Here is an 18,192-nt window from a genome sequence, read left to right as displayed (position 1 = left end):
CAAATGACTTCCCCTCTCTGGGCCTCCATTTTCTCATCTATCAAACAGAGAGGGTATTGATTGTATTAATTATCTTCCAGGGTTATGGTGAGAATCAAATTATATTATATGTGTAAACCTTAAATCACCATCAAATAGAAGTTATTTTTATTATTTACTGTCCAGGACAAAGAAAGTAAAAGCCAATTCAGAGAGCCCTGGGACCCGTCTGGCCATGGGGTTAGCCACCTGGGTGACCTACCTACTACTTCTCTGCACAGCTTTACCTCTGAGCCCCCTTTCCCTCAATTCAGTTCAGTATACATGAATGTGCCCAGGCCTGTGTTGGGCACTGCATATACAATGATGAAAAAACAAGCTGTTCCCTCCCTTCAAACGGCTTGAAATGATAACAGTAACTAAAACCACCACCAACAACAACAGGGTGGCATTTATATAGTTCTTTAAGGTTTGCAGAGCACCGTACGTGTTATCTCATTTGATCCTTACAACTGCCCTGGGAAGTAATAATAAATGATAATAGCTAACATTTATGTGGTGCTTACTATGGGCCACTCATTGTGCTAAATGCGTCATAATTACCTCATCTAATCCTCACAATAACCCTGGGAGATCAGTGCTATTATTACCCCCCCATTTTACAGGTGGGGATACTGAGGCAGATAGCGGTTAAGTACCCTACCTAGGGTCAGCTAGTTGGTGTCTGAGGCTGGATTTGAACTCGGGTCTTCCTGACTCCAGGTCCAGTGCTCTATCCACTGCACCACCTAGTCATTTGTATGGTACCTTATGATTTAAAAGTACTTTACATGTGTTATCTCACTCGATAATTTCCCTCTAAGGAAAGTAGTAAAAGTATCATCCCCATTTTATGGATTAGAAATCTGAGGCTCAGTTTAGGAAGTGATTTACCCAAGTTCACATAGTGGCAGAACCAGGATTTGAACCCAGATTCCGACTACAAGTTCCTATATTCTTTGCACTGTACTGTAACTGCCTCCTACCATCTGGTAGGGAGAGGAGATTTGGACACAAGTTCTAGTCTTGCTGGGGATAAGGTAGGGATGGGGGTAGTAGAATCAAAGAAGGCTTCATGAAGGTGGCAGCTCCTGAGCAGGGCCTTTGAAGAGGATATTTCAACAGAGATTGAGGGGGATTGGGAGTGAGATCACCCTAGCCATGAGGCACGATGTATACCAAGGTCCAAAAGTCAGAAAGAGGTTGGGGAACAGTGGGATATGGACAAAAGGAAGCAGTGGGAGATAAAACTGGCAAGATGGGCCAGGCTATGGGAGGCTTTGAATTCCAGGATTAAGAACTGATAGTTCACCATTTAAGGTAGTAGGGAGCTGCTGAAGTCTTTTAAGCAGGTCACCATGGTGCATTACGGTGATCACTTTGCCAAAGCTAGGTAGGATGGGCCCAAGGGGAAGGAGGGGATGTTATTTTACTTCAGGAGAAAGCCCAGCACAAAAGCACTCCTCAGCCCTCTCCCAGCACTTCTTTCCTTGGACCCCATCAAGTCTGATGCCTCCTTGATTAGCCCCTTCTCTCCCAATCAGAGAACATTTCAGATCTCCAGTTGTGTGGGTGTGTTACGCAGATAGTCACACCTTCTTTTCGTAAGGGAGGGGGCAGCAAAGTAGAACCAAGGTTTGGAGGGTCGGAATGACCTGTATGTGTAATGGGGGAGATTCGGTAGAGAGATGCAGGAGAGAACATGACTGAGGTCTCGCTGACGGTCATAGACATGAAGACACGGACATATGAAGACATAGAGACCAGGAGGAGGTGGGGGTCAGCAATGTCAGAACCTCTAGGGAGCTGAAGGGAGATGAAGACTGAAAAAAAAGACCATTGGGACTATTGATTAGGAAAGAGGAAGTCTACAGAGAGAGGTGTCCTGAAGAGAGCAGGTTCATTTGAATAGTAGGGATGGAAGCCAGACAACAGGGGGCTGAGAAGAGAATGAGAGAAAGGGTGCAAGAGTATAATACTCTATACAAGTCTGGCAATTAAGGAAAACAGAAAGAGAATTGTAGCTTAAAAGGATGACAAGCTCTTCAGGGAAGATGTTTGTTTTTTTTTTAATTAAGATTTTTTTATTTTTAGTTTACAACACTCAGTTCCGCATGATTTGAGTTCCAGATTTTCTCTCTCCCCGCCCCCCTCCCCCCTCCCCAAGACAGCATGGAATCCGATATATCTTCTACATATAACTTCCCATTGAACTTATTTACTCAGTAGTCAAGTTGTAAAGAAGAATTATGACCAATGGAATGAATCATGAGAAAGAAGAAACAAAACCAAAAAAAAAAAAAAAAAAAACCAAACCAAAAACAAAAGAGGAAAAAAAAAGGAGAGAAAACAGTTTGCCTCAATCTGCATTCAGACTCCATGGTTCTTTCTCTGGATGTAGATAGCTCTCTCCATCATGAGTCCTTTGGAGTAAAGTCAGATCTAAATAAATGGAAAAATATCAGCTAATATCAGCTGAGCTAATATAATAAAAATGACAGTTTTACCTACATTAATTTATTTATTCAGTGCCATACCAATCGAACTATTAAAAAATTATTTTACAGAGCTTGATAAAATAATAACAAAATTCATCTGGAAGAACAAGAGGTCTAAAATATCTATGGAATTAATGAAAATAAATGTTTTGTTTTGTTTTGTTTTTTAATAGGGGAGGCCTGGACATGTTTGAAGGTAGAGGGAATGGAACCAGTAGCTAGTGAGAAGCAGAGATTAGAGAAGAAAGAGAAAAATGGATAGAGCAAAGTCTAGAGTGAGATGGGAAGGGAGGGCACAAAATGGAGGGCTTAGCCTTGGAAGAAGACTACCTAACACTGTGAAACTGGACCATGAGAGGAGACAAGACAGGCATTTACTGTATGATTTTCTTTTTCTCGATTACATGTAGACAAAAACTTTTAATAATCATCTTTTAAAATTCTTGAGTCCCTAAATCCATCCCTCCCTCCCTGAAAAGGTAAGCAATTTGATACAGATTATACACGTGCAGTCATGCAGAACATTTCCACGTTAGCCAGAAAACACAGACCAAAAAGCCCAAGAATAAAGTAAAAATAGTATGCTTTGCTCTGCATTCAGACTCCATCAGTTCTTTCTCCAGAGGTGGATAGCATTTTTTATCATAAATGACAGAGTAGTTGAGAGGAAGACTTGAGAGAGATGAAGGAGCTCCCAGCAAGTGATTTTTCAATCTTTTTTTAGTAAAGAGGAAGTAAGGTTATCTACTGAAATGTGTAGAGGGTGAAGTTTCATTCAGGCTCAAGGAAATAGGAGAAGGTTTGGAACAGACTCTGTAGAGAATGACAGGTTCTCAGAAGTAAAAAAAAAAAAAATTATCTTGCAGTGGATGGAGTTTTGGGTCCAATTCTATGGGCCATGTTTTAGGAAGGATATTAGGAAGCTGTAGAGGAAGCGAACCTGGATGGTCAGGGGCCTGGAGAACATACTATATGAAGGATACCTGAAAGACTTGGAGATATGCTGTCATATTGCTTGCATTCTCAGAGGGTAGAGGAGGGACAGGAGTGAGGGAAAGAATTTGGAACTCAAAATGAAAAAAAAAGAAAAGAAGGTTAAAAATAAATAAAAGAAGATGTTTAGCCTAGAGAAGAGAAGACTTATCAGGGGTGGGGAACCTGTGGCTCTGGGGGACACATGATAACACTTAGCACAGTGCCTGATACATATTAGGAGCCTAATAAATACTATTTGACTTGATAGCTGCCTTCCAATATTCGGCTTGATGTGAAAGACAACATTTTAACAATTAGAGCTGTTCTAAAATAGAATAGAGTGCCTAAGGAGAGAGCAGATTTTCTGATTTAGAGAGGTCTCCTCAGACATGGGATGCAGCAGGTGAGCAGATGCCCTTGGAGGCTCCTTCTGTGCTGAGGTTATTCTGGGATTTTCTGATAAGGCCTTTGCTAAGAAGATAAGGAATATTGAAAACAATAGGTCAGCCTTATCAGTTATCATGACTTGTCATCTCTGTCCTCTAGGGAGAATGTTTTGGCAAAACATGGCTCAGCTGCTGACCACACTGACCAGAGTCTCCTGGCCCATGGTGGGCCCACAGACCTGGATGTGGCCATGTTCCATCGAGATGCTGGGGGAGGTAGGCCTTTGGGGAATGGCTGGTTCGGGAAGTGCTTTGTAATTAGAGGGCTCATCTATCAGAAGCAGGCCTGAGAGAGCCCAAGCACCCCTGGGAATGCCGTTTTTTCCCTCAGACTTCCTGGTACCTTTGTCCAGTTCCCTTTTACTCCTGATCTTCCAAATCCGTTCTAGCCCCTGTTCTCAACTGGTCACTTCTGATGTCCACTGTCTCTCAGGCATGGACTCAGACTCAGACAGTGACTTGTCCCTGGAAGAAGATCGCAGTTTGTCCATCCCATCCTCAGAGAGCGAGGATAATGTCCGGCCCCGTGGCCGATTCCAGCACCCTCTTCGCCGGGCGGCCCACAGTGAACGGCTCCTCACTCACCCAGCCAGCAGCACTCCCAAAGGTGACTGCTGACCTCCCTCTACAGGGGTCTCTGAAGGTGACCCCAGTGACTCCCAAATGCTTCCCACAGGCCTTCCAAAGATACCATTGACTCCCAGATGCTCTCATAAAACCCTCTGAACTCCCTCAAATCATTTATAATAACAAACAAGTTATAGTCTCAATTCTCTTCTCTCACCTTCCCTCCCCCCTTCTCAATCCCCTTCATTCCCCCCTCCTCCCACCTCATCAATCCCTGTTATTATTTTATTGGTAGGATGTTTATATGGCCCCTATGGATCCATGACCTTTTTCCATCTATGGCTGTCGCTTTTGGGACTATTGTTTTTCCTCTCTGGCTTAGCTTCCCTCAGCTGAGCTATACTCATGGCTAAGGGGATGTGATAGGGGTCATGAGGAAGTGTTGGCCAGAGTGTAACTGAAATCCCCCATCTGCAGATGTGGATGGTAATGACCTACTGTCCTACTGGCCAGCCCTGGGGGATTGTGAGGTACATCCCTGCTCCCTGCAGACCTGGGGATCTGAGCGTCGTCTGGGGCTGGATACCAGCAAGGATGCAGCCAACAATAACCAGACTGAACTGGCACTGACCAGTGGGGATGAGAACACAATCGGCCACACCCAGCTTAGCCACACCCAGCGACAGAGGAAAGGTAAGAGGATTGAAGAGCACACTAGAACTCACTAACCCTCAGGAACCCTCCCATCTTTCTCTTGGGTATCCTCTTCGTACCAGATCATACACTATGACCCATAGGCCCTTCTCTAGACCTCCTACGCCGTCTATCTCAGGATTCCTACAGATTGGCTCAAGATTTGTCCCTGGTGCCCTTCCAAAGACTTCCTCCATGGGATCCCAGACCCAACACCCAGGCTCTTCCCTTGGAACTCCCTCAGATTCCCCCCCCCCCTGCTTCCACACATATACCCTAATACTCTCTTAGTAACAATCTTCTCTTTCAACATCAGCTTCCAAAGGGGGCTGGAAGCACTTACCTCTAGATTCTTCTTGGGATTTCTTAGATTTGACTTTCTCTTAAGGATCCTTGGGTCCTCTCACTCCAAATTCTCCTCCTAGAGTTCCCTGGAACTTCCCCTAAAATCAGATCTTCCCCCCAGTACCCTTCAGAAATCTCTGGGATACCCTGCCAGATGTCTCCCTGAAGATGCTTGGGATTCTCATAGTGCCTCTGAAACCTTGTTTCCCATTCCCTGAAAGTATCTTCTTCCAGGTTGCCTTTGAGGGGATGATAGACATCTAGACATTCACCTCCTGAAGTAGTCTTCTGGGGCCTGTTGTCCCTTTGGCATATATGCCCCCTAGCTGCCACTAGCTTATACTCTTTTCACCCTCAGGTATACTGAAGAACCGGCTGCAATACCCATTGGCTCTACATGGGCTCCCTTCCACCAGTGCTCGAGGGGCTCCTGAGCTGTCCTGGTACCGGTCCTCTACCTTGGGCCACCGGGCAGTACCGGCTGCCTCCTATGGCCGCATCTACTCTGGCACAGGTAGCCTCTCCCAGCCAGCTAGTCGCTACTCCTCTCGGGAACAGTTGGATCTGCTGCTTCGTCGGCAGATGTCTCGGGAACAGCTGGAGGAGGCCACTCCTCTTCCCATGTACTCCACTAGTCGCCATGGCTCCCGGGAGCAGTTGGAGAGGGTCCCTAGCTGTCATAGCTCCCGAGAACACCTGGAGACCATCCCTAGCCGCCATGCCTCCCGGGAGCATCTGGAGACTATTCCCAGTCGCCATGGATCCCGGGAACATCTGGAGACCATTCTCAGTCACCATGGCTCCCGGGAACATCTGGAGAGCTCCAGCAGCCGACATGGCTCCTGGGAACATCTAGAAGCCTGTCTTGGTGGCCCAGAGCCAAGGTTCCGGGGGAGCACGCTGCCTCGAAGGCAGCCACCCAGGGACCATCTAGATGCCCTGGCCACCCGGTTTGGGTCCAGGGAGCCCTTGGACTCTGGGGCATCTCAGGAGTGGCCAAGCCCACTGCCCCACCTCAGGGGCTCCAGAGACCAGCTCTTGCCTACGAGTCAGAGGTCTCGGGAACAGCTGGATTGTTTAGCTAGGAGCTCAAACTCTCCAGAACAGCTGGACATGAGGCCCTGTCGGCATCCATCAAGGGAGAACTTAGAACCACTCTCTAGGCGTCTCCCATCAAGGGAGAATGTGGCGGCTTGTCCAAGCAGGGCCCCTTCCACTGAACAATTAGACATCCTCTCCTCCATTCTGGCCTCCTTCAACTCCTCAGCTCTCTCCTCTTCTGTGCAGTCCTCCAGTACGCCTTCAGGCCCTCATACCACCGCTACGCCTTCTGCCACAGCCTCAGCACCAGGGCACTCCACACCTCGCTCAGCTACATCCCATAGTATATCAGAGTTGTCGCCAGACTCAGAGTAAGTAGGGGACCAAGAGCCATTGAACCACTATGTGCATCTGTTCATCCACTCAGCCACCTACCCACTCATCCATTCCTCCCTCCAAAAGATATTTATGGATGGATACCATGCCCTCTGAAGTCCCTTTCTGTTCTGAAGTTTCTATTCTAGGGGATAGTTTGAAAGGTATAATAGCTAGGATCTGGCAATTACCGAATATAAGGGATGAGGGAGAGGGGAGAGTCAGGGATGACTTGGAGATTTTTAGGCCTAGGTGATTAGAAAGAAGGTGATCCCTAATAGAAATCAGAAAGCTGAGAGAAGGGGTAAGTTTAAGGTAATGAGTTCCAGTTAGGGCATGTTGCTTGTAGAGGGATGTTTTAATGATAGAGTCATGATAGATACACTAAGTGTCTTTTAAGTGGCTTTGCAGACCTTAAATGTAAGCTGCTGTTATTATTCAGCAGGCAGTTGGAAATGCAGGCCTAGAACTCTGAAGAGGAAGATGGGATATATAGGTGTGGGAGCAGTCTCTACCTCCCATATGAATTGATGAGGCTATCAGGAAAAAGTCTGAAGAAAGGAGAGAAGAGGGATCCAAAACAGAGTTTGGAGTGCTGTCAAAAATGGGAGGTGGATATTGGTGAGGGACAGTCCATGACAAGGCTTGCACATTAGAAGAGGAGAGAGATTAGAGGAGGCCCTAGTGTTGCTAGGGAGCAAGAAGCGAACTGACCAACCTTTGTCTCCTTGCCAGTGACTTCATTAATCAACCTGACCTTCCACTGACCTCTTTCTTTAGATTTAATTTTTCAGTTAACAGGCTTTCCCCACTCTCCTTCCTATATCCCTTTCTCCCATTGAACAAAAACCAAAAAGAAAGAATGAATGAAAGAAAGTAAGAACAAGAAAGCCCTCAAAACAAATATGTATAGTCAAAACAAATTCTCTCATTGGCCAAATGTGTGGCACACTAAAAATGTGTGTTTCATTGTGCATTTTGAGTGTCTCACCTCTCTGCCAGGAGTGGGTTAGCATGCCTGAATTTTGGTCAGCTGAAATTGTGGTTTATCATTGAATTGATCAGAATTCTCACATCTTTCTTCTTTTTTAAGATCCAGTTTTATTTTCAGCTACAAAGTCTCTTCCTCTCACCTCCTTCTCCCCTTTCATTGAGAAAGCAAGAAAAACAAAACCCATTAGAAATATATATATATATATAGTCAAACAAAATTAATCAAGTCTTTCAGAGTTGTTTTTCTTTGTGTTGTTGTTATTGTATAAATTGTTCTGGTTCTGCTGACTTTACTCTGCATCAGTTTCTTATGGAGCTGTCCATTTCACCATTTCTTGGGCTTAATATTTCATTACATTTCTATGCCATTAATTTGTTTGTCCATTTCCTAATAAGTCCTTTTCCTGATTTCTGACCATTCATCAGTGACTTTGCTTGACCACTTATGACTAGTGAGCTTTGATCCCTGGGAAATTTCTAACATTTTTTCACCTTTTTGACTTCTGTCCTTTGCAGAGTCACAAGAAGTGACGGCCACTCCTGAGAAGCGAACAGCGGCAAAGGAGGAGTGAAAAGAGTGAAAGGAGCGGGAGGTGGTTTGAAGACATCTCCAACATAAGTTTGGGGTCTCTCCTTTCCACCAGCTCTGGATTAGACAGAGGAGAGTTTGGGGGTGCCAGGATCCCTTCCCCCTCTCCTCCTATATTGAGACCCACTCGCTTGTGAGAGGAGGGGCTCCCACTGGCCCATCCCAAACTGGATCTTCCTTTCTGTAACACTTGGGCACTGTGTGTGCATGAGTGTGCATGCTGGTGCGTGTTTGGGGAGGGGCCAGGGCCTGGGAGGACTTTTATATATTTTGTACCTTTGTAATCAGAGAGAAAGATGTCTATCCTTATTTTTAACCTTTTCTGTCCCATGACTTCCCTGGGCTAGGTTGAGCTGGTCTGGTCTGGGGAAAAGTGGTTGGGTTGGGACAAAGTGAGGAGCTAGCAGGGTCTGTGGTCTCCCTCCATCCATCCCTCAGGCTCCATCTTTCCACATTTAGCCCCCTCTTCCTGTCCCCCTGGTGCCAATGATCCTTTCTTCAGCTCCATCAGTCTTTCCCTTACCCCTGTTAAGTCCTCCATATATACCCTTTCTCCTAAGCTCCACCATACCATAGAATCATCATGGAACTGGGAAGGACCTTAGAGATCATCTAATTCCCCCCCTCCCCACTTTATCAAGAGGGAAAAAATGATTTGCTTCAGATCACACAGGTTGGTTACATACTGGCAGAGTCAGGATTTGAACCCACGTCTTCTGGCTATAAATCCAGGGCTCTTTCACACTCCTCTCCTGTTAGCTCACTCCTATCCTGCCCTTGAGGGGCTCTCCCTTTCCTCTTCAGGGTCTCCCTGGAGGCTGGGCCCCCTGCAAAAGAAGCCTCCCCCTTCAGCCCTTTTTCTCTCATCTCAGAAGCTGGTGGGGATGAGGTGTCTGACCTTCCTCTCTCCCATTCCTCACATGTACATTGTTGCTCATAAGATTTTTTTGAACCATAACTTCCTATTTTGTTTTCTTCCCTAGTGGCCTGAGAGCCAAACTCCTCCTGAGGGGAATATGCCCAGACCTCTAGAGCCTGCTTGTTCCCAGGACAGAGATTCATGGAAGGTGGTTCCTTCCTGGGCTGAGCAGATGCCTCGGTCCTTTCTTGTGACTGAGCCTGACAGGGCAGGGGAGAACTTTTCTCCCCTGCACCAGGACCCTGCTTCCTTGCCTTTAGGTTAGGGAGGAATGTGTCCTAGACTCAGCTTGTGGAGGGGGTGATAAACACAGACCATCCCCAGGCCCCACACTAAGCTACATGTATGTATGTATTGTGGAGTCACCCTAACCCCCATTCCCACCATTTACTGCCTTATAACCCTCCGGGCCCAAGCGGAGTTTAATATTTATTCAAGCAGCAGACATAATGTTTACAGAGCAAGGCTTGCCTTCCTCGATTGTTGGGGTGGGGTGGGGGGAAGGGCTCTGCCCCTTGGGGGAGGGGGTGCCAGGCCTTTATTCAGATACATTCCATGGTGTCCTCCTCCTGCCCCCCAGGATTGCCAAGCTGGGAGAGACCCTTACACTATGAGGAGGAGGGGGTAGTGGTTCATCCCTCCCCTCCCTTAGGAACAGGAGGGAAGGAATGAATAGCCTGGGATGGGGTGGTTTGATTTTTCCCATTCCCCTCCCCCCACCCCTCTGCCAGGCTATTTATGGTTAGATGGGGGTACAAACCGGGGACGACTACCTCCCCTAACTATGTTTACAGGAAATCCCTCAGGCTTAGTCCTCTGGTGACTCAGTTCTTCCTGTCTTCTATATTTTCTTAAAAAGAGGAAACATACTTGTTAGGGTTTCTTTCATAAAATGGGGTTTTTTTGTTTACAGTATGGAATTTTAGACTTTGTTACTTTGTTTACATTTTGGAACTATGGGACTTTGTTTACAATTTGGAACTTCGACTTTTTTAACTTTGTTTATGGTTAAGCTCTTTGGATTTTGTTACTTTGTTTACAACTTAGAATTTTTAGACTTCAAGTTACTTTGTTTACATTTGGGGGTGAGGGAGACATAAGGGATTAGGAAGAACAAAATGTGAGGATCCCCAGATTAGATCTGAAGCTGGGGCTGTGCGCTTGCTCCTTCCCCTAAATGTCTGTCAGCCCAAAGGTCATTCATTCCCCCCTACTTCCATAAACCACTGAAAAGGCCCCAGCGCATTTGTACTCCTGGCTCATGGAGAACAAGGGTGTCTTTGTCCTTAGAGGAAGGAGGCTCTTCCTCCTACTTGAACAGGACAGTGCAGAATTGGGAGTGGGGTGCCACCATTTGCCAAGGAGATTAAAAGTTCAGTCACCTATGAGTGCCAAATCCCCCTTCCAGGGACATCCCTGGTCACCCATTCAGCTCACCTTCATACTCCCGAACTCCAGTGCTGATTGTGCCCTGGGCTGGAGTGGGGGATCAGGTCTGAGGGATTCCTTGGAGAAAATATGATTCAGAGCTGGAAAGGCCCTCAGTGATCATGGAATCCACTTTCTTTTTATGGTGGGGGGGCAGGGAGGGGAGACATTCAGAGTGGTTAAATGACTTCTCCGAGGTCACAGCTAATAAGTGACAGAGTTGGGGCTCAAATATCGAGTCATTGCTCTTTCCACTACACATCCTGCCCTCTGTACTGTCCTTCCATGTCTCCCATTCTGTAGACAGCCACAGAAGGGGGAGGCTGTTTCCCTCTCCAGCTCCCCAGCAGCCACTTCCCTATCTGTATAAATTGTGAAAGCCCGGGGAGGAGGTTGGGAATAAACTTCTATAGAAAACAGCTTCAGCCTCCATCTGTCCTGAGGAGAGAAAAAGGGGAGGGTGGGTACGGGTGCTGGGCGCTTTCTAACCATAGTGCCAAGGCCTGGAGCAGCCTAAGATTTCCAAGCCAGGAGTGACCTGGCTTCAGAGATAGCTGGGCTTTGAACCAGGACTTCCCTCCTAAAGGAATCCTCAACTATTTTTAGCTCCATTCCTCACCCCAGAAAACCCCAGTCCAGGCTTCTGCTAAGCTCCCTCTCCTGTGTTGGATTTACCCTTCAGTCCTTCATGTCTTATAATCTCTGCTACTTTTCTCCTTTTAGACCTCTACTCACTGAGTAATAGATTAATAAGTAGAGGAAACCTTAGAGATTTTCTAGCCTAAACCTCTCATTGCACAAGGGAAGAATCTGAAGCCCAAACTAGCTGAAGTGCCCAGTGTCACAACTAGTTTAGTAGCAGAACTAGAATGCAAATCCAGGTGATCTGACTCCAAATTCAATGCCTTTTCCACTAGGTAAAAACATGAAAAAACCTGCTCATCAAATCTGTAGATGATCCAAAGCTGGGAGGTATATTTGGAATTATGGAATCAGCTTGCAGAGAAGAGAAGAGCCTTCAAGAGAATTTCCTCTAACTCTCTAATGTTATAGATGGGGGAGCTGAGAACTGACTCCCCACATTGAGTTAGTGGTGGTGTCAGTATTAGAACCAAGATCTGACTCCAGGGTTGTTTCCACTGCAATGTGACATTCGGAACCAAAGTCTAGTGAATAAACAGGGTGATAAAGGATACCAGAATTGGGATCCAAAAACATTGCAACAGGTTAGAACAGTTAGAACTAAAAAAAATTATATTTAATTGGGATAAATGTAAATTATTTTTAGCTTTTTAAAAAGTCATTTAAAAAATCTATGTAGCTAGACATCATTTTATGTGACAAGATTTGAGGGTTTTAGTGAACTAATTCTTGTTTGTGACACAAAAGGTATACTTCAGGGGCCCATAAACTTCTCTTTGCCCCTACCTGGTAGAGTCTGGAAATGTCAGTAACACTCCTCTATCGACAGCACAAAGTCCCTTTGAAAGCACTTGGGCTCATGAAGTATCAAACATAGAATGGGTTCTAATTATGCAGTAAAGGATACAGAAAAGACTTAGACCTGAGTGCTGCCTTTTCAGAATCAAGAACACTCCTTTTTTTCTACCCTAGAGATCTGTACACTTACAAACAGGACTTTTTCCTCTTTAGCTGTGCTTCCACAGAAGGCAGTTTCTTCTCTCCCAAGAGATGGTGTCAACACTTCTAACTGCTGATCTGTGGTGAGGTTACCTGGAATGTAGGCTGCCAGTGTCGAAGTTCCAGGCTGTTTACTCCTCCTTTTACAAAGGGTCCCACAGCCCTACCCTACCAACAAAGGGCCTCATATGGTGCTGCCCTGCTCAAGACAGGTTCCTACTCTGAGTTAGGGTGAAGTCATTTCACTTAGCTCCCACTTACAGTTTCTGTACCCACTCCTGAATCTTGGGAATATTAAAAGGATATTCCATTTGTCTTTATACTACTGTCTGTCCTTGGGACAGCTGTCTGGGCCATGCAAATTGGACTCAGTTTCAAGAAAGAACTGGAAAAGAAAGAGGGGAACCTCGTTCAACATTGTTTTAATGGTTTATAGTGGATTGTGGTCCTAAGATAGCTCTCAAACTTCCTCCAGTGCTGAGGGCCTTAGAAACTCTGATTATAATAACATGTTCACAGTTTCATCACTGGGGAGAATAATCATCTTTTTTAAAAACTCTCTTCCTCAGGATGAACTTATCAAGACAAGGGTAGCAAATTGCTTTTCCAGACCTGTACTTCCTTCCCTCAGTCTCTCTCCATTATGCCCAATGGGCAATATTTCTCTACACCTGCCATGTTTAAAAATGCTGGGGAGAGTGGCATCTCCTTCAGAGAACCCCTTTCCTTTAAAATAATTTCATTTTCAATATGACTTAGTGACTTAGGAGTGACTTAGCTAGCAACATTAGCAACTTCTCTTGTAATTGACATTCACTTGAAAATTATAGGAATACAAAATATGAGAATAAGAACAACGCAAATAATGCTACTGTCAAATTTTAAGTGTATTCCTCAAATAATTGACTGTGACCAAATATAATCCTGGCCCTGTTGAGAAGGTAGGGGCTCGTAATATGACATGGTAGTCAAAAGATCTAAGGTTGAATCAAATAAAGTGTAGAGACCTGGGGTGGCCAAGGCCGGAGTCCTGCCAGATCCTGTCCTCTACTCCTCTGGAGTATCACATTCAGTTCTGTGTGCCCCATTTTAGGAAGGAAATTACCAAATTTGAGCTTGTGCAGAACAGGGTAGTCAGGATGGGGTGGGAGGTTGGATTGAAGATCCTATATGAGGATCCATTGAAAGATGTGGTTGTTTATGCTGAAAAGAAGACTGGTGTGACATGACAGCTGTCTTCAAATATTTGAGTGGTTGGTCCTGGGGAAGAGAAATTTGGCTACTTTTACTCTGCCCTGTAAGGTAGAAGGAAGAGCAATTGGGGTGGGGAGGGGAAGGTAACAAGAGTCAGATTTTGCCTTGATATGAGGAAGTACTTTCTAATGAAAGCTTTCCCAACAATGGAAGATGTTATGTTGGTACTCGGTGAATATTCTTTGCAGGAGGCCCTTCCTAGTTCCCTTAACTCGTGCCTTCCCCTTGAAGATTACCTCTTATCTACTCCATGTATATCATATACCATGTATATACCATGTTATTTACATACTTTATTCTCCATTAAAATGTAAGCTGCTTTAGGACAGGGAACTTATGAAGACTTCTTGCACATAGTAAATGTAATAAATACTTTTTAATCTATTGGTTGATTTGACATGTTCAAGCTTAGGCTAGATAGACATTTACATGGCTCCAAAGGTTTAGGGAGTGGCAGGGTCCTGTTTGAGATCCCTTCCAACTCAGATGTTTTGGTTTCTGATCCTATCTCCAGTCCTGGGATCTCAAATAAGTTGGAAGCTGAAGTCTTTGATTAGTTGAAGAGCTTTTTGTTTTCCTCTTTCTCCTGCAGTACCCCTGGGCACCCTAACCTCTTACTCCAACTGGTTCTGTCAACCCTCAACCTTGCCCTCTAACATCACTCCCCTCTCCACATACAGGGGTTGGTGCTAAGGGGCTGAATATTGTGTGCCCAGCCACTGGATAAAAGCGAAAGGGAGAGGGGACCTTCTTGAAAGCATTGTGAGGGGGAAAGTGTGGGTATCCCAAGTCCCTAGGGTCACAGATTTATACCCTATCTCCACCTCTAGGAATAGTCCCCAAGGGAAGAAGACAGAGAGTATGGCCAGAGGGCCTGGGGCCTGGCTGAGAGGTAACACTGAAGTACCCATTCCATGACCATAACTGACCTTTCCTGTACTCCCTTAGCTCTCTTAAGTCAAACCAAGTCAACCCTCTGGCTCCCTGCCTTTCTTTTCTCTTCCTGGGGCAACTCTGGTCTGAATTCCCACCTCTAGAGGCACTAGCAAATTATCCCTTGGAGACCTTGGACCCCTTCCCCGATCTGGTTCGGCACAGAAGCCTCCACTCTGATCTGGCTGCAGTTATAAACTTAGCCCTAGTGAGAAGCCCGATGGTGACCCACTGACCACCTAGCTCCACGCCTCACCCGACTGGTAAAGCTTGGCCTGGGAATGGTCTCTTCAGCCCTCCCTATTTAGGTCAAAGACTCATGGAGCTGTGGGGCAGGGGGTAGAGAGGGCTGCCTCTAACCAGTTATAGAATGTCAGAATTAGAAAGGATTCTAAAGCTAATCTAGGCAACTACTCATGTTTACAGAAGAAGACACTAATGCAGTATCTGGGGGCACCTCCCCACCACTGCTCACAGGGAAATCTGATGGATATTCCAGGTTCATGGTACCACTAGCCCTTGAAAGTAGTTAACAAGCTCCCACTGATGTGTTTTTCTAGGCAGGCAGCTAGGTGGCGTAGTGAGTGGACTGCTGGACCTGGAGTCAGGAAGACTTCAGTTCAGACGTGGCATGAAACCCTGAAAGAGCTGTGTGACCCTGGGCAAGTCACTCAATAGTGAGCAAATGACCTCTGCCTGCCTTAGTTTCCCCATTTGTAAAATAGGGCTAACAATAGTACTTACCTCCTAGGGTTGTTGTGAGGAGAAAACGTGAACATATTTGGAAAGCCCTTTGCAAATAGCTTATATTATTATTACCCCAGATGTTAATGTATTAGCCAGAGGACCTAATTAATTCAAAGCCAAGACACTTAATGAAACAGCATAGCAAGAAAGGTAACACAAGATCTCCCCTAAACCTGGGAGCATATAATACACATGGCATCAGTGGGAGGAACCCATGGGGAACACTTCACAAAGGGAACCAGGGATGCGTGCAGAGCCATATAGGTGGAGAAAATAAGGCCGAGGTATCCTTGCATCCAGCCCTCTACCAATGCGCAGGACCGCTGATGTCTCCCAGGGATGTTGCTGCTCTATTCCCACAAGGCAGCTGCTGGTCTCCTATCTCAGTTGGACACACAAACTGCCAGCTGCTGTTCTGTTGCACTATATGGTCCACCATCTCTTTCACGGGGAGAGTGGGCGCTATCCTACTTTCTTAAAGTTTAAAATGGAGGTTTTTCTCTGGCTCTTTTAGAAAAGGCAGAACTTTTGTCCCAGAACCAGCAGAATGCCTCCCCTGTTTTGTTCCCTCAGTTGTGGCTGCTGAGGCTTTTCATCTTCCTGGTAGGAGAACCTCAGACACAACCTGCTGAGCTCTAGCACAAACTCTTGGGCTTACTCTTTCCTTTGAACTTTTCTTCCCAGGTAGGGACCTGAAGCTCTCACCAAGATTCATTATTGTAGTGAATAGTGAGCAGTCTATACCTTTTACAATTTTCATGGTAAGCCCAGTAATGGCTATTTCCCCAGTAATTACCAAATACCTTTTAAATTGTAGATTCTTGTTTTTTCAAACCCCAATTCTCTTCTTCCAAGCAGGTGAGTGGAGAAAAACACAGAGGGAAGTCACCAAGCCCAGGAGGCAATTGCCTCTGCAAGTCTTAGCCTACCAGCTAAGCTACATTCCTAGTCTAGCCTCTATGTTCCCACAGCCAGAGTCTGAAGAGGACATTTTCCAAGGTTATCCAGCTGACCAATGACAGTCTGGACCAGAACCCAGGGCTCTGGACAAAATACTTCCATTGGAGGTTTTTCTTTTCCCAGCCCCTCAATCGCTTGCCCCATCTTGGACTCCCAGGAGCAACCTTAGCTTGTATTCTCTAGAAGACAGCTTCCTGGGGAAGACCTACATATTTCTAATCATTGGTAGGTGTGTGTAGATATAGAGTTAAGGCTGGGGTGGGGGTGTGGGGGGCCTGTTTTGCGCTTTGAAAGGGAACAAAGGGGATGGGTGATTAATCAGACTGAAAGTTGGGCATAAGGGAGGCACCTTTATGGAGTCCCCCTTTCCTCAGCTATCTAGCTTCCCAGGCCTCTCTTGTAAACATCTTTGGATAACTGATGTAGACTTGGGCCCAATCTGCATTTTTCTTTGAGGTTTTGCTTGTAGATGTTTTCAAGTCATTGTCCTCTGTGTTTGTGTCTTGAGCTTCTCTGTTACCTTATTAGCTCTTTATGGCCAAATTCTTTACTTCCCCCTTCATTTTCCAGCCTCATTATTGTTTTATGTTTACTTTTTTAATTTTTTTCCAATTACGCCTAAACCCATTCCTGCTCCGAGTACTAGTTTAGGGGTCCTCTTCAATTTTTTTCAGTCGTGGTGCTTCCTGCTCTGGTGTTCTCAGTTCTCTTTCAGTCCTCAGTGCTAGAATGTTTCCAGCCCTGCTGGACACTACTGGGCTCCTGGTCAGCCCCCCACTGCTCTCTGGCTGTCTTCCTAAGCTGTTCTGGACTGGAAAAAAATGACTGGGTGTGTGACTTTTTCTTGGTTTTCCTGATAATAATTTGGTCTGGCACATTTGTCTAGGTTGTTATGGAGGTGTGTCGGGAGAGCTGGGCAAAAATGCTGACTCCTCTCCCCAGATAATTGATTTCGAGCAAGGGTTCTTATCGTCCTTTGGTCATTTCAGTTGTGTTGACTCTTCGTGACCCCATTTTCGGTTTTCTTGGCAAAGATCCCGGAGTGGTGCTACTTCCTTCTCCAGCTCATTTTACAGATAAGAAAACTAAGGCAAATAGGGTTAATTGACTTGCCCAGGGTCACACAGCGTCAGAGGTAGGATTAGATCTCAAGAAGACAGGCGGGGCACTCTATCCATTGTCTCACCTAACTGCCCCATAAGGGTTCTTCCTTCCTTCCTTCCCCACCACCCACACCTCTGGCAGTCTGGTGAAGCCTAAGGAATCTAGCTAACATTGATGTTTCCAAAAGCCTAAAATAAAGTACATAGGATTACAGGGAAAGCCAGTATATATGGAAATACGGTTTAAAATGTTTTTTAAACGTCAAGACCACAAGTATCTACGTTAAGGACCCTCACACTAGGGTCTAAGAAGGAGCCAGGGATGTGGGTGGCTGCCCTAAGTCGAAAGCGTGCTCGGTAGGACCACGTGGCAGGACCACAGGCGTTCCGCCGTACGGGTCTCTAGGAGGGACTAACGGGAGCGACCACTGCCTGGGCTGGGAGGAGCCTGGAGCTGTTGCCCGGACTCCTGACCAGCGTCTCAGCCCCTCGCCTTCCGAGTCTGACGGAAAGAGGGTCTCTGGAGAGGAAGGAGTTAAAACTCCCGCTAGTCAGCCCCGCCTTCCACCTACGTCACGGGACCCGCCCCAGACCCGAGCTCCGATTCGTAGACCTCCCACCATGCGGTGCGCTGATTGGCCGTTGGGAACGCGCACTGCACCCCGTC

General features: G+C 46.0%; 1 protein-coding gene across 1 annotated transcript in view; it reads left to right on the top strand.

The window, feature by feature from the left end:
• Positions 1-8,849, top strand: part of CELSR3 (cadherin EGF LAG seven-pass G-type receptor 3) — a 39,884-nt gene extending 31,035 nt beyond the window's left edge. The window contains exons 32-37 of the mRNA XM_036739623.1: positions 4,038-4,153; positions 4,371-4,544; positions 4,982-5,197; positions 5,901-6,224; positions 6,420-6,954; positions 8,468-8,849. Coding sequence (XP_036595518.1) covers positions 4,038-4,153; positions 4,371-4,544; positions 4,982-5,197; positions 5,901-6,224; positions 6,420-6,954; positions 8,468-8,495 — 1,393 coding nt within the window. The 3' untranslated portion in view covers positions 8,496-8,849. The remainder of the gene's footprint in view (positions 1-4,037; positions 4,154-4,370; positions 4,545-4,981; positions 5,198-5,900; positions 6,225-6,419; positions 6,955-8,467) is intronic.
• The last annotated feature ends 9,343 nt before the right edge of the window (positions 8,850-18,192 follow it).

Source organism: Trichosurus vulpecula, chromosome 9, assembly GCF_011100635.1.
Source record: "Trichosurus vulpecula isolate mTriVul1 chromosome 9, mTriVul1.pri, whole genome shotgun sequence".
NCBI lineage: Eukaryota > Metazoa > Chordata > Mammalia > Diprotodontia > Phalangeridae > Trichosurus > Trichosurus vulpecula.
The sequence above is the reverse complement of the archived record's forward strand: the minus strand, read 5'-3'. Positions and strand labels throughout refer to the sequence as shown.